General features: G+C 47.0%; 1 protein-coding gene across 1 annotated transcript in view; it reads right to left on the reverse strand.

The window, feature by feature from the left end:
- Positions 1-15,742, reverse strand: part of LOC146856451 (zinc finger E-box-binding homeobox 2-like) — a 510,780-nt gene that overhangs the window by 182,362 nt on the left and 312,676 nt on the right. The window contains exon 2 of the mRNA XM_085654619.1: positions 5,740-5,955. Coding sequence (XP_085510745.1) covers positions 5,740-5,955 — 216 coding nt within the window. The remainder of the gene's footprint in view (positions 1-5,739; positions 5,956-15,742) is intronic.

The raw sequence follows: 15,742 nt of genomic DNA on the forward strand, positions 1-15,742 counted from the left end.
GTATGCCATCGCCTAGCTCAATCCCCATATCGGCGTGTGCGCGGTTATGGGCCGCTGGCGGCTCCACCACTAGCACAAATAGTAGCGGGGACAACGGGCATCCCTGTCGGGTCCCACGTCGCACCCAAATTGGATCTGAAATATATGGGCCCGTCCAGACCCGAACAGACGGATTACAATATAACAGTTGCACCAAGCCGAGGAAGCAGGGACCAACCCCAAAACAAACCAGGGCAGCAAAAATGAAGTTCCAGGCCAGGGAATCGAAGGCCTTCTCAAGGTCTAATACCATGCAACCGGAGCGCGGCCAGGCGATCAGGGCATATTCCGCCACCCGAAAGCAGCAGCGTAAGTTCAGAGCCGTATTATGCTGCGGAACAATGCCATTCTGGTCAGAGTGTACTAGATCAGGGACCAGCGGGGCTAGCCGGTTGGCCAAGACCTTTGCCAGGATCTTATAATCCGAGTTCAATATTGCAATCGGCTGATAGGAGCCGGGAGACGTGGGGTCCTTACCAGGTTTCAACAAAGACACCACATTAGTGGTACACATGGTTGGGGGCAGAGTCCCTTCCGGGATTGCCTCCAGATACATCGAGTGTAGGTGCGGCACCAAATGTTCCGCATGGGTTTTGAAAAACTCTGTTGGGAGGCCGTCCGGCCCCGGAGTTGTACCAGAGGACAAGGAACGCAATGCGGCTCGTATTTCGTCCTCAGCTAGAGGAGAGTCCAGCTCTAGGGACTGGTCTATCGTTAGAGTGGGCAACTCCACTGTGACCACGAAGGATCCAACATCTTGGGCGTTGCCCGTCAGGAGGGTCTCATATAGGCGAGTGTAGTGTTCAGTCATGCGTGAATGTCTCTCTGGGTGCTGCGCTCCCGACCAAGGTCATCGAGTAAGAAATGTATGGGGCGTTGGGGATGTTCTTGTCTAATCAAATAGGCCAGTAGTCTCCCGGCTTTCTCCCTGGCCGAGTGAGAGCGGATCAAATGTGCCAAATAGTTATGGCATCGCAGGCGGTATAGAAGTGCCTCCCGTTCGGTATGGGCAGCATCGAGGTGCAGTTGTCGAGCCGGGTAGGTGACAACCTGCGACTCGAGTAAGAGCAGCCGTCCCTCAATGTGGGCCAGTGAGGTGTCCAATTGTCTGCGAATACTCCAAGTCTGTCCCAGGCAATGACTTCTAACCACCACCTTAAAGGCCTCCCATTAAGTGAGGATCGAGTCCGTGGAACTGGTATTAGGTGCACAATAGCTAGCTATCACTGATTCCAGTGAGCTTCGGAAGAAGGGGTCTTCCAGAGCCGCGGTCTGCAGACGCCAGGCCGGAACCGGAGGGGGTTGCGCCTTCCAGGCCAGGTGCATTACCAAGGGGTTATGATCGGAGTGTGTCCGACCAAGATAATCAGTTGTTTGTATCAAGGGGAGGAGGGCTGCGGATGCAAGTATACGGTCGAGGCGCACATGTAACTTATGGACCAGGGAATAGGAGGAATATACTCTGGAGTGAGGATGACGTTCCCGCCAAACATCTGAAAGAGCCCAGTTACCCAGCCAGGCGTTTAAAAGGCGAGCATTAGAGGAAGCTGTAGTACTAGAGAGAGGGGGAAAGGAGCGGCCAAGGGATACGTTGAGTACTGCATTAAAATCACCTCCCAGGAGCCACGGGACATCCCTCCACTGGAGCAATATCTCTGAGAGATCACTCAGAAAGGTGCCCTAGGCAACATTGGGGGCATATAAGGAACCTAGCAAAATCGGTTAGCCGTTCAGTCTGCCACTTATCAGGACGTACCGCCCCATTAGGTCTGTCAGGACTTCCTTCTCTTCCCACGTGACCCCTGCCTTAACCCATATCATCACCCCTCTAGCAATGGACGAATAGTTGGTACTGTACATCTGGCCACGCCAACGTCGGCGTAAGCGGGTAACTTCAACGGCTGCCAGATGCGTCGCCTGTAAAAATGCAACACTCGTCTTGTGACGCTGCAAATAGGCGTAAATGGTGTATCGCTTAGAGGCTGTCTGGATGCCCCTGACATTCCAAGTGAGGACGTTAAGGTCAGTCATCGAGACAAGTGAGATCAGTGTGCCCTGTCCGGGTGCGGCGGGGCCCCACGTGCGGTGGACCCCCTTGGATGGCAAGGACGGAGAGGCAGCAGGTCTGTAGGGGTGGCGACTCATACAGTGGGAGAAAAGTAATAAGGTGGGGCAGCAGGAAACCTTGCAAGAGGAAAAGAGCGGAACCCCAACATGAGGAACTGCCCAAACAATCACGCCAAATCATGGCTAGGGAACTTGTGCCTTGTATGACTTCGAGGGGAAAATAGACCAGTGAGAGAGAGGAGTCATTGTAAAGACCGTCCCCTTCAATTATCCCAAGAGAGCAGGAGATAGAGCATCACAAAAGTACGAAACGAAACCTGAAGCACTATAGTGTTCTAACATGTATACAAATCAAAAGTCAAATAATGCCGTCTGCAGTTTGTGGGGTGACACCCCGGAGCGGGGGAAAGTCCGCATCCAAGGACCATTCAGGTGTGGATTTGGCGGCTCCGGACTGGGGCGGAGAGGCAGTAGATACAACCGGATATGGGGATCTGGAGGACTGGAGGGCCGTCATTGCCTGTAGGGCCCCTTGGCGTTTCAATCAGATCTGGTCAGGGCTGGGGATGACTACTGTAGACCCCGTGCTCTTGGCTCCTCTCCCCCTGCGTCTGCCTCCGCGTGGGCGCTCACGGGGTTGGACCTCATCAGACGATTTGGGCGCCGGCGCCAACCCCTGTTCCTTGAGCCAGTCCCATGCATGGTATGGTGGAAGTCTTCATTCATAAATTTGGAGGTTCAGGATCAGGTCATCAACTTGCTATATGTTGTCACTCAATGGACACTGCTGCAGCAGTACAAAACCGGCCCTGACAAAACAATAACGCTAAATTCTATCTAACTGGGAAATGCCAGTCCAAGCCCTCCTTCCGACTGACCAGGGCCCTTCGATTTTCTTGGTGAGGGGCGCTCTTTCCCACATGCCTCTCTGATCCGAGTCTCCTCTTCCTTTAGCTCAACATTAGAGGGGGGGCACAAGAAAAACCAAGCTATATGGGGACTTTTTTCCACAAAAGGAAGTAGGTAAGGAAGCGCACCCACACTGTCGAAGGGGAAGTAGCCGCTTTATGCGAACACGTGTGTGCCTGATATCAGCTGCATACATCTTTGAGAATCTGTGTCCGGTCTTACCGCTAGGTGGCAGAATATACACAAACTGCGAATACGAGTCAGCCTGGACTTGAAGTGACAGTCACCACAAAGGACATTTTCATCTTGTGGGTGTCACACAGACGACCTCTCAGGCGCCCCCGCCCTTCCATTCCTCCCTTCTTGCAGTGTCAGGCAGAGTTTTTGTTTTTCATCTCCTCTACAGGGTCGAGTAAAGCTCTAAACTCTCTAAGGCTTGTTTTGTGTTATCGCCTTCTCGTGAGGGGAACATCCGCGCACCTAGCAATTGCGGCATTCTCAACTAGAGCACCACACTGATCTACAGATAAAGAAAGCGGCAAGCAAAAAGCAGAATTACAAAAATCTCAGATGAGTTCCGAAACAAAGAAGATAAGATACCAGGAAAAAGCTATGTTGTGTGTTGATGACTGTGTGATATCTAGTTAGTATGAGCAAAAACTGTGTTGGACACTGATGTGGAAGAAGAGATGCGCTGAGAGGACACGGAAAAAAGAGCTGGCGTGACTGTATGTGTGTGACGCGGAATGAGAGGGGATAGAACAAAGGAAAGCAATGACAAGAAGAGGAAAGAACCAAGAGGCCCGAGGGGAGGAGAGAAAGGGAGGGACAGCGAGGGAGAAGTAGTAAGAGAGAGAGATAAGAACGGAGAGAGAGCGAGGAAGGGGGTGGGGAGAGAGAAGCAAAAGAAAACAGAAACAAAAACAGTTGAAGTGAGTGAGTGGGGATTGCGTGTGAGAGAAAGATTACGATCTAGATGAGAAAGAAGGGGGAACACTAACCTCGAGAGTGCAAGAGAGAGAGTGACAGTCTCTGCTTGAGTGTGTGATGGAGAGGGACGGAAGGAGGAGAGAGGGACAGAATGACACGAGCAATGGAAAGAAGAGATAGAAAGATACATCTGTGTCAGTGGAAGGAGGGGCAGATCGAGGGCAAAGAAGGACCAGCAATGGCGAAGAAAAGAGACTGTGGGGGAAATGCGCGCGCGTGTGATGGTAAAGGAGAGAGAGAGAAAGGGGAGAAGAGAAACTGCCCATGTCCGTGAGAGGAAAAGAGACAGACCGTGATAATGGACAGACAGAGACACGGGGCATATTATCAACAAACTGCGGTAAATATCGCAGAGCGCGCTTGGCGCATTTTTTCTATCGCCGGCTATCGCCGGCTATCGCTGGATTTCAGTTAGCGCGTTATTATCAACGCTTATCTCAAAGGCAATAAGAAATCCAGCGATAGCAGCAAAACGCGGGAATAGCGCGGGAAATGCTGCGATATTTTTTGAGCGATAATGAAAACCTCGCTGATACGCCTCTGTGACCTTAGCCTTGCAATCCAACTCCCATTATTAAGATGGCTAAGTCAACTTTATAGCAGGAGTTAAATTCCTGCGATAAAGGGGGCTTAGCGCGATTATTATCATTGCTTCGCGGGTCTGCTGCCGGTTTGATAATATCACGAAGCCGTGTTAGCGAGTTCTCCCATGCTGTTTTACTCAGGAACGCCTACTTTGCATGTCATTAGCGATGGCATGCAGGGCGATAAAAAAACGGCAGCCATCACGCCAAAAAAAGCGCTAATATGGGTTAGCGTGAGCTTGTCAATAGTGCGATGAATATCTTGCCGATTTTTTGGCTTTTAAAGCCAAAACAGCGGCGATATGGCCCTTGATAATATGCCCCACAGTGTGCCCGATGTCAGTGCGTCATTGTGATGAATCTCGAGCAAGTCACTATAAATCGTGAGGGGAAACGGCGCTCCTTCCAATCCGGGCTCCGTGCCTCGGCTCCCGTCCTTGTGTGGGCTCTGTACGAGCCTCGCTTAACCAGGTGGCACACTGCCAACCAGTGGGAGACACGACAAAAACGTCAACCTACAGACGCTTTAATAATTTGCTAACAATAAGAAGGAGTTCGACGCTGACAGCTGTCATGCACCGAGTTTGACCTGAGATTTTTGTATGATCTTTTCTAGGCTCCTCTGTGATTTGATGGTACAAGTCTATCGCCAAATGACTCCCTCACAGACCCGTTTATACACCATTAACGAACATGCAGAGTTTTGGAATGTAGTATAGTTTTACGTATCTGCTCGATACACTCTCTTCCAACACAAAACGACTTTTCAAACCCTCACGTGATAATGTGAATATAACTAAACATAGTGGGCCAGCAGTTGTCTTACTTTGTATTACTGTACACGTGCCTCACCACAGGGACAGCATGCCGCCACACTCCTTCCTCTTTGAAACTTAGGGTTAGGTAGCGTGAGTTGCACATTACAGGATTGAACATAAAACCAACATTTTGGAGTTACAAATCTCAGCAGGATTTGAGCCTATCTCATTATAAAATTATAGCTCGAGAGGAGTTCTTTTCTGGTGATTATTGCAGTGGAGAAAATCTCTAATTGCCTTGTTTGAAGAAGCCATGGTAAAGAGGATTAAAATGTGGTCAGCCTAGCAGTTATCCCGAACAGAGATACCCCAGTGCCCTCACTAAGTCTTACCTGGGTTCCGATCTTTCGTGATTGGTGCCGCTAACATGTTGGCACCCAATACTTCGTCTTCTTGGTGGGCTTCTTTGGTCTCTTCTGGGAAGTCACTTCCCGAGGCTGGTCGTTCTGCATCAGGGCTCGCCCCAGGAGTCGCCATGCTCTCATCTGTAATATTGGGCTCTTGGGTGAGAGGGCTCTCCACATTTTCTGTTACCTCAAAATGTGAACCTGCAAGAAAGGCAGCAGTCAAACAATAGGCTCAAGAAGCAGTGTAGATACCTTCATACGGTTTGTTTATCATATTTGAATACATGGGACCAAAGGCATTCACTCCCTCAGAGAGTGGACGGGCACTAGTGGTCCAAATTTGTATGGTTTCAATCAGAGATTCTCTTGTTAGGCCTCAGTAACATGTTACAGGACTCAGACAACATCCGACAACCACACTGTCTTTTCATCCACCCAGCCAGTTTCATCACCTATACCAAGACCATTGGTTTTCCATTTGATGAATTGTGGCACTGCAGACAAGGTGCAGATGGCAGTCTGTGGAATGAGACACCATCACTACCAGTGCAGTAAACTCACACACTTTCTCCTGGCGTAAAAGAAGGCAGTCCACTTCTCACACGCCCTCCTCTTTGAGCTAGGCTCCTGCATATGGCAGCCCTGGTGTTTGGCGAGTACTTTCACACTTATTATGTTGAGGATCCTTGCCAGGCTCAATCCTGGCTTGCCTAGAATCAGACCATGGAGCATTACAGTTTCACCACCCAGCAGTTTCTGGAGATGTTTTTAATGGAGACAAACAAAATGCCAAGTAACCCATTTTCCTGACACATTTATTGATCCACACCATTACTACCCACTTCTAAATTAACCTATTGTCAGCCCTGGTCTCTGCTTATTCCATTGCCTCCCAGGTAGAATCTATTTAGGTGCCTCACCTTCATCTGCCTCTAATGCACAGCCTACACCTGCGCCTAACACAACATGTCCTTCTAGAACTGTTGTTTTTGCACTTTGTCACCCCGAGTGGGACGGGTATGCTCAGACGTAAATCCCGTGCTCTCCATGCCACTGGAATCAAGCTATCCTGGCTGAAGAGGGGTGAAACCCCGAAACCGGTCCTAGGATGCTTGTTTCCAGTCCAGGGAGGACCTGGCTTGGCAGTTCGGGCTGGACTGTTCCCATGAGGCACAGGGTCAAGACTGATTTGCATATGACTGGGTTCAAACTGGAATGGCATGGTGAGCAAAAAAACGATGGATTTAGGCCCAGATCTCTGTACTGGGGTGAATGTATGACATTGTTCTGCATTCTGTCCATCAATTGTTGTTTTTGCATTTGTCACCCCGAGTGGGACGGGTATGCTCAGACGTGAGTCCCGTGCTCTCCATGCCACTGGAATCAAGCTATCCTGGCTGAAGAGGGGTGAAACCCCGGAACCAGTCCTAGGATGCTTGTTTCCAGTCCAGGGAGGACCTGGCTTGGCAGTTCGGGCTGGACTGTTCCCATGAGGCACAGGGTCAAGACTGGTTTGCATATGGCTGAGTTCAAACTGGAATGGCATGGTGAGCAAAAAAACGATGGATTTAGGCCCAGATCTCTATACTGGGGTGAATGTATGACATTGTTCTGCATTCTGTCCATCAATTGTTGTTTTTGCATTTGTCACCCCGAGTGGGACGGGTATGCTCAGACGTGAGTCCCGTGCTCTCCATGCCACTGGAATCAAGCTATCCTGGCTGAAGAGGGGTGAACCCCCAAAACCGGTCCTAGGGTGCTTGTTTCCAGTCCAGGGAGGACCTGGCTTGGCAGTTCGGACTGGACTGTTCCCATGAGGCACAGGGTCAAGACTGATTTGCATATGGCTGGGTTCAAACTGGAATGGCATGGTGAGCAAAAAAACGATGGATTTAGGCCCAGATCTCTGTACTGGGGTGAATGTGTGACATTTTTCTGCATTCTGTCCATCAATTGTTGTTTTTGCATTTGTCACCCCGAGTGGGACGGGTATGCTCAGACGTGAGTCCCGTGCTCTCCATGCCACTGGAATCAAGCTATCCTGGCTGAAGAGGGGTGAAACCCCAAAACCGGTCCTAGGATGCTTGTTTCCAGTCCAGGGAGGACCTGGCTTGGCAGTTCGGGCTGGACTGTTCCCATGAGGCACAGGGTCAAGACTGATTTGCATATGGCTGGGTTTAAACTGGAATGGCATGGTGAGCAAAAAAACGATGGATTTAGGCCCAGATCTCTGTACTGGGGTGAATGTATGACATTGTTCCGCATTCTGTCCATAATTGTTGTTTTTGCATTTGTCACCCCGAGTGGGACGGGTATGCTCAGACGTGAGTCCTGTGCTCTCCATGCCATTGGAATCAAGCTATCCTGGCTGAAGAGGGGTGAAACCCTGAAACCGGTCCTAGGATGCTTGTTTCCAGTCCAGGGAGGACCTGGCTTGGCATTTCGGGCTGGACTGTTCCCATGAGGCACAGGGTCAAGACTGATTTGCATATGGCTGGGTTCAAACTGGAATGGCATGGTGAGCAAAAAAACGATGGATTTAGGTCCAGATCTCTGTATTGGGGTGAATGTATGACATTGTTCTGCATTCTGTCCATCAATTGTTGTTTTTGCATTTGTCACCCCGAGTGGGACGGGTATGCTCAGACGTGAGTCCCGTGCTCTCCATGCCACTGGAATCAAGCTATCCTGGCTGAAGAGGGGTGACACCCCGAAACCGGTCCTAGGATGCTTGTTTCCAGTCCAGGGAGGACCTGGCTTGGCAGTTCGGGCTGGACTGTTCCCATGAGGCACAGGGTCAAGACTGATTTGCATATGGCTGGGTTCAAACTGGAATGGCATGGTGAGCACAAAAACAATGGATTTAGGCCCAGATCTCTGTACTGGGGTGAATGTATGACATTGTTCTGCATTCTGTCCATCAATTGTTGTTTTTGCTTCTAGAACTTTAGCCAGCCTCTATGTTCTAGAAACCACCAATGCCTTTGAAATTTTATGCAGGTTGATATTAAACACTTGACATGTTAGTAGAACACTGGGCGATTCTGCCACAGAGCACATGTACAGAGCAGTAGAAGATTGGAAACAAAATGGAGTATCGCTGCATCTTAACACAGAAACACACTAAATTATCTGTGGGTCTAATATGTTTCTAAGCGCCCTACGGCGTCTTGCACACAAGTGGATAATACCTACTCTAACACAGGGGAGTCCTAATTAAAGGATGGGATCCCATCACTCACCAGGGTGACATGCTTCATCATCTTGGATCTCATCCCGGCTGTAACTCCCAGTACAGCCGAGGGCTACAACCCCCTCACTGTGAGGGAGGAGCTCAGGGATGTTTTAAACAATTGCTAGGATATACTAAAATCCACAGGATGATGAGCTGGAGTAAGTTACCAAGTGATGGACACAGTGCTCTAGTGAAAAGGTGGTGAATGTGAAGTAACACTGACTACCAAGAGAAAAAAGTTTTAATATGTATCTCTTGGTGCCAGGATTAAAAACAGTGCTGAAGCAGTTTTGAAAAAATATCTGCAACTATCTAGTTAGAGGGTTGGTTTACATGTTTCAGCTATCGTGACCTTTAGTGTGTCTAGCCTTCCCCAGGACCTAAAAAGTTAAAGCCACTGCGTGTTAAGTGAAAAGAAGTGTAAAAAGAAATAGGTGTAGCTGAATAACTGTAAGAGATACAACCAATTACACCAATTGTCTCAGTTAAGGGGGGGTTGTAGCCCTCTGCTGTACTAGGAGTTACAGCCGGGAGGAGATCCCAGATGATGAAGCATGTTACCTTGGTGAGTGATGGGATCCTGTCCTTTAATTAGGACTCCCCTGTGTTAGAGTAGGTATTATCCACTTGTGTGCAAGACGCCCTAGGGCGCTTAGTAACATATTAGACCCACAGATCATTTAGTGTGTTTCTGAGTTTCTTAGGGAAAGTATCTGTGCTGGTCTCTAAATTTTCCCTTGGACCCTCCTCCCTCCCCTTTGTATTTTTGCATCTTAACAAGCCAAGGAACTCAGAGGTGGGCACACCACTAGATTCTCGAGCCTGCTTCGAGCCAGATGCTCACTCTGGCTTTTCCCAAGGTCCTCTAGGGCAGTCATACCAGAAACAAGCTACGATTTCTTGTAGGTTCTTCTTGCCCTACCTCCCCTTCTTGAACGCTCAAAGACTGATCTATTGGCCACCTCCACACACCAGAGGAAAGGCTGGCCAGTGCTGCGGGCTTCTTGCTTTTTGATTAACCCTTACCAAAATGTACAATGCCTGCAGCACTTACCTGCCCCTCCTCTGCTGAACACAGGGGTTCCACCAGCATCACAGTCTTTTTGCAACACTGGGAAGGTTGTCTGACACAGGAGAATGGATGTGGAGTGTGCATTGCTTGTATGTTAGACACAGCCTTCCCAGCGCTTCATTGCTATGTTTATGTTTGTAGCCCCTATATCTGTACTACAGGTTTTTTTTTTACATGCATGGCTCCGGGAAGGGAGTGGTAAAGAGTATTAGAAGGGCGCAGAAAGAGGGGAGGGAGCTGGAGAGAGGAGAAAGAGAGAGGAAGAGAGATGGGAGAGGAAAATACATGGATTGAGAGCAGGATAGATGAAGGCGTAGGGAGGCAGAGTCAGGGTGGGTGAGTGAAAATGAGAGAAAGCTAGACAGTGTGCGAGAGAGAGATAAAGATCGAACCAAAGAGGCAAAGAGAAAGAGAGTGTGTGTGTGCGCGAGGGAATAGAATGAAATGTGTGATGTTGCAAGTAAGAGGCTTCCTCAGAGCATGGCCTGTGATCGTAGTCAGATATTGCAGAAGCTATCCACTTTCTTGTTGGCACGGCCCATCTATTGCCTCATAGCTCCAAGCCAGACCCCCGGCTCGACGCCTGCTCAGCTCTTCCCGTGAATTCTCAGACTTTCCACCCACTAAAACATTGTTACTGTATTATTAAGAAAGATAAGTATGTTGCTTAATCGTAATCGATCTCTAGTAAAGTGAAACTAATGCAATGAAAACAACAGAAATGGCACTCTGTCTAACCTGCAGAATCAGCTCTCCTATACCAGTCACTGTGAAACCGCCCCACTGCTCACTGTGCGACCTTCATAACTGGCACCTCTCCTGGCTAATTTGATCCCCTGAATAAGAAATATAGCTTTAAATGAATACGACAAGGAAAGCCTCCGTAGGTGTGAAGAAAAGTCCCTATCAACACACATCAAAACACAGAAATGTTTGTAGGAACTCATAACACACAAGGTTAATCACATGCAAACCACACACATACAAGCCTATCCCCACACAAAATACCACAGCAAAATGAGAATAAGCCAACCACAAACAAAAGTACCTTAAACAAACTGAACTGTCAGACAAAACATATAAAGAAACAAAACAATCCACTCAGCACAATAAACCACAAGTAAAACCAACACACGACGGAAATGTACATAATTACACTTGCAATACCATTCGAGGATTTACAAACTTTCCTCATTCCCATAAACCACAATTGAGAACATGGTAAACTGCAAAAAAAATAAAAAAAATTTACAGTGGAGAAATGTAACTACAAGCTGACAATTCGACTGGAAGCAAAAACAAACTGCAATAGAAAATAGTTGTAAACTCCCGAAACCGACAAAACCTAAATAGGCCATGCTAGTTTCTCGAAGGAAAAGTCAGAAAAAAAGACACTGGTTCAGAAATTGAAATATTACACACTTATCTAAACGATAACCTTCCGATAATCTGTTTTGTTCCGACTTCAGTGTACTAGTCAGGAAACTAGTAGTGAAGAAAATAACACCAATAAAACAAACATTAACATCAACTATTACGAGGCTATTTTCTCCTGCTTGTCTGTTAGCAAGTTGCTCTTTTCTTAGGGCAGCAACCCCAGCAGATAATCGTAGTTTGGTGTTCGCTAAATCCTAAAATAGGCTGCTGAGTACATCCAGTACTCAATGCATCTTTACTCAAAAAGTAAACTTTGTGAACACTAAATATATATATATATTGTAATGGCGCATAGGTCACCAGTTTCTGTTTCTCAAAACACAATACTTATATACAGTTATATGTACATTCTGCATTTACCATTTAGCAAATGTGTTAGACAAGTTTCATATGTAGCACTGCTCCGAAGAGAAGATTGAAACGAATACCTTAATTAGCTACTTGTAAAAGGCATTGCACAGGTTCTGTGCACTCTGTCGTCATGTTGCATATTACAAGACAGATTTAGGGGTAGTAAATATCCTCACTCCCCATACCTATCTATTCCAAATTCAGTGGCAAAGGTGCGGAAAATCCATAATATGTGGTAAATGCCACAGACACAGATTAACATTATTCCTGACCATTGTCCACAGTTTAATTAGCAATCTATTCATGAAATGTAAATAAAACCTAAACATTCTAATTCCAATCAGTGTAAATGCTTTGCTGAACGTTTGAAAGAACAGCTTGAAGATCGCTCCCTTCCACTGACTTGACGTGTTTTTAACAATGCAAAAGGCTTTCTACATTTTTTTGCTACATAATTATTGTTCTGTTCGTTATATTGAAATCAACCAAACAGTATTATCCAGTATTTTAATAATTACTTTCAACAAACATTTCCTTGTTTCAAGATAACTACCCCAAAATGAAAACGGAATACTAAAATATACATAGCAAGGAAAAAGTTCACTATTGTCCTATATTATCATCTTGAGTTTCTCTTTACATTTGAAAAACATTTATTCTGGTGGCACCATAAATCATGTGACTCTCTCCCTATCTCTCTCTCTCTCTCTCTTTTTCTGAAATGGCAATTAAACATTTACTCAGAGGAGTGTCATCTTGGTTTGGTTTAAATGCATAAAGTAGTTTTTGAGATATGTGTGTTACAAAGAAGTGTCAGGTGGTCTTCCAAGGGTTAAATTACAGTCATAGCTTGACAAACGTATTCAATTGATTATAACTTTTAGTGCCCTTTGACAAATGTGCTTGAGATTTGAAAGACAGTATGCGTCACTTACTCTGTATATTTTTAGATCATGCAGATCCCTTAATGGAGAATAAGTTAAAAAGAGGTTGCAGGTGTGTATCTTCAGTGGGAGTGCGTACGTCAAACCACCTGAATAAATTAATTTTCATGCTGGTAGTCGGAACCTACAAGTAAGGTTGTGTCACGGGGCAGCTCCTCCGCTAAGGCAGAGGAGCAACGCCCCACTGTTTTTTTTAGCAGGAAAAATACAATGATAATAACTATGATAATACTGTAATTATTATCATTTTATTTTTCGCAGGTTCGGGGCTGGTTAGAGCGGGACAAGGCTGGAGGCACAGGGGGAGGAGTGCTTTGCACACTCTAAGTGCACATTACTGATTAGCTGGCCGTCTTGGCTCAGCCAAACAGTCATGCTCACTTTGCATGTTCCCCACCAGACTGCATCACACAGACTGGTGGGGAACAGGCCCAGGCCCACAGTCCCCATCTTAGCGCCGATCCACGCGCACGACCAGTGGAAGAGGCAAGGTTATTTTTTTTAATTTATTGTGTCCCACAGTCACCTGCTTCCCCCCGCCCCGCCACCCTCATTCCTTGCCAGCTGCTACTGGGCTATGACACTGCCTGCTTTGGGTTTTTCTTCAACAGCAAAGCCGCCTGTCACACTAGACTGTAGAAGAGATAATTTATAAAGCAACCCCTCCTCCTCCCCTGACATAACTGAAATGGCAAATAAACTGAGAGGTTAACTGTCATTGTCACTTCACTGCACGCTACTCTGCAACACTTGACGCCAATGCATTCTACACTAGTCCGCTCTACACTACTCCACTGTACACCACTGCATTCTATGCCACTCTCCTCTACTATGCTCCACTGTACTCTACAACACTGCACTCTACCCTACTCTTAGCCGCACTACTGCATTCTATGCCAATGCACTCTATGCCACTCTACTCTGCATCATTCCACTCTCAGCCCCTCTACTCTACATCACTCCACTCTAAACCACTGCACTCTGCAGCACTCCACTCTACACCACTGCACTCTACGGAACTATAGTCTGTACCTCTCTGCGCCACTCTACTCTGCACCACTCTATGCCATTGCACTATGTCACTCTACTCTAGTCTGTACCTCTCTGTTCTGCACCACTCCATGTGACTGCACTTTACGCCACTGCACTTTACAATGCAACATTCTAACCTACGCCACTGCATACTACGATGCTGCATTGCACGCCGCTGAATTCGATGCCACTCCACTCTATGCCACTATACCTTGCAGCTCTACGTTAATGCACTCTGCACCAGTCCACTCTACTCTATGCCACTTTACTGTACACCACTGTACCCGACTCCACTCTATGCCACTCCAATACACAACATTCTGTGCCACACCACTCTACTTTACTCTTTGCCAATACACTCTACGACAGTCCACTCCAAACTCCTCTACGCAACTAACTTTTAGCCATGCTGGACAGCAGCCACACTGGTGTACAACATGGCTTTAACACATTGGCAAAGCATCTTATTTCCGCTGGCGCTGTTTAAGTAATTAAATGTTTAGCCACATAGTTCATCTACATATGTACTTTAAATAGTACTCATCGAGGATATTGTGAGTGTTATGATCTTAGTTTACACTCCCATTTCTACTGTATTCCCCTACGAATTCTGTAACAACTTCTCTGCAGCGACGTTTTTTATATTAGTTTACGTTTTTAAAGCTATGGAAATAAGAGAAATTTAGCAGTAATGCTGTTACGTGCATTAGTATACAATTCTTAGTCTATTTTATTTTGCATCGTACAACTGAAATTTGCCCAAAATAATACCATTTACTGTCAGTAATTACGAAGTCTTTTTATTATTCAGTTTATTTGTGATTTTAACATTTTATTGGCTTTCCTGTAGAATATATGAGGGTTTTTATTAACTGAACTAAACTTACTTTAATATTGACATTGACATAGGCGGGACCTATTGGCTTTAACAATGCTTGCTTTGTTTGCTCATTTACTTAGAGATCGCATATATTTTCCAAGATGGAATGGGATGAGGGGAAAACCTAATGAGCTCCTGTTCAGCAGCTCTTTCGATTTTCGGGGGCGGAGGTGAAATGTGACAGCAAGAGAAAAGTAAACAAGCAAAAAATGCTGAACGGATTTGCACTAAACTTGGCATAAAAGTAAAACTCTACTCCGAAAGCGTACCTTCATTGACTTGGTGTAAATCAGTTCAGTAGTATTTGAAATACAAGCATTTATAAAAGTTGCAGAGCGGCCTTTAAAGGGTCCTTTTGTATACCTCTGCAGTTAGCAATCGCAATTAAAAAAATCGTGAATCCTGTCCATCACCTGTGTGGAGCCAAGGAGATGTGGAGCATGGGGGTGGCTGCCTGTATTGGTAACCAGCGGTAGTTTAGCACCCTGTGATGGGTTGTCATCCCGAAGTGGGATAGTTACAAAACCTGGCCATAGGCCAACCTCTGTGGCCAAGTCCTGCTGACTGAAGGCTGTAAACAGTGGGGGTTTGTGCACATAGTGGGGCAGATTTACAAGCCCCTTGCGCCTCATTTGCGCCGCTGTTGCATCACTTCTGTGACGCAGCAGCGGCGTAAACCTTGCGCCACATTGCGCCCTATTTACAACGTGACACATCTAGGGAGATGCGTCACGTTGTAAAGCCCTGCGCCACATGAAACCTGCGCCAGGTTTCATGTGGGCGTTACGGCGCAGGGTGGGCATTCCCTCGCAGGTACGCCTCGTAGACGTGACGCAGTGAAATCTACAAGATTTCACGGAGTCACTTTAACGACCATGCTGCGTCAAAACCCTGCACCTGCTTGAAGCTGGCGCAAGGAGTGACGCAGCATGATAGGCATAGAGCGCCCCCGAGCCTTGCTGGAGCGTGTCGCATCCCCCGTCGTAAAGGCGGCGCATAGCTGGAGTCGCGACGCTTGCGACGCGACTCCAGCAATG

Source organism: Triturus cristatus, chromosome 4_1 (genome assembly GCF_964204655.1).
Source record: "Triturus cristatus chromosome 4_1, aTriCri1.1, whole genome shotgun sequence".
In the NCBI taxonomy this organism is placed as follows: Eukaryota; Metazoa; Chordata; class Amphibia; order Caudata; family Salamandridae; genus Triturus; species Triturus cristatus.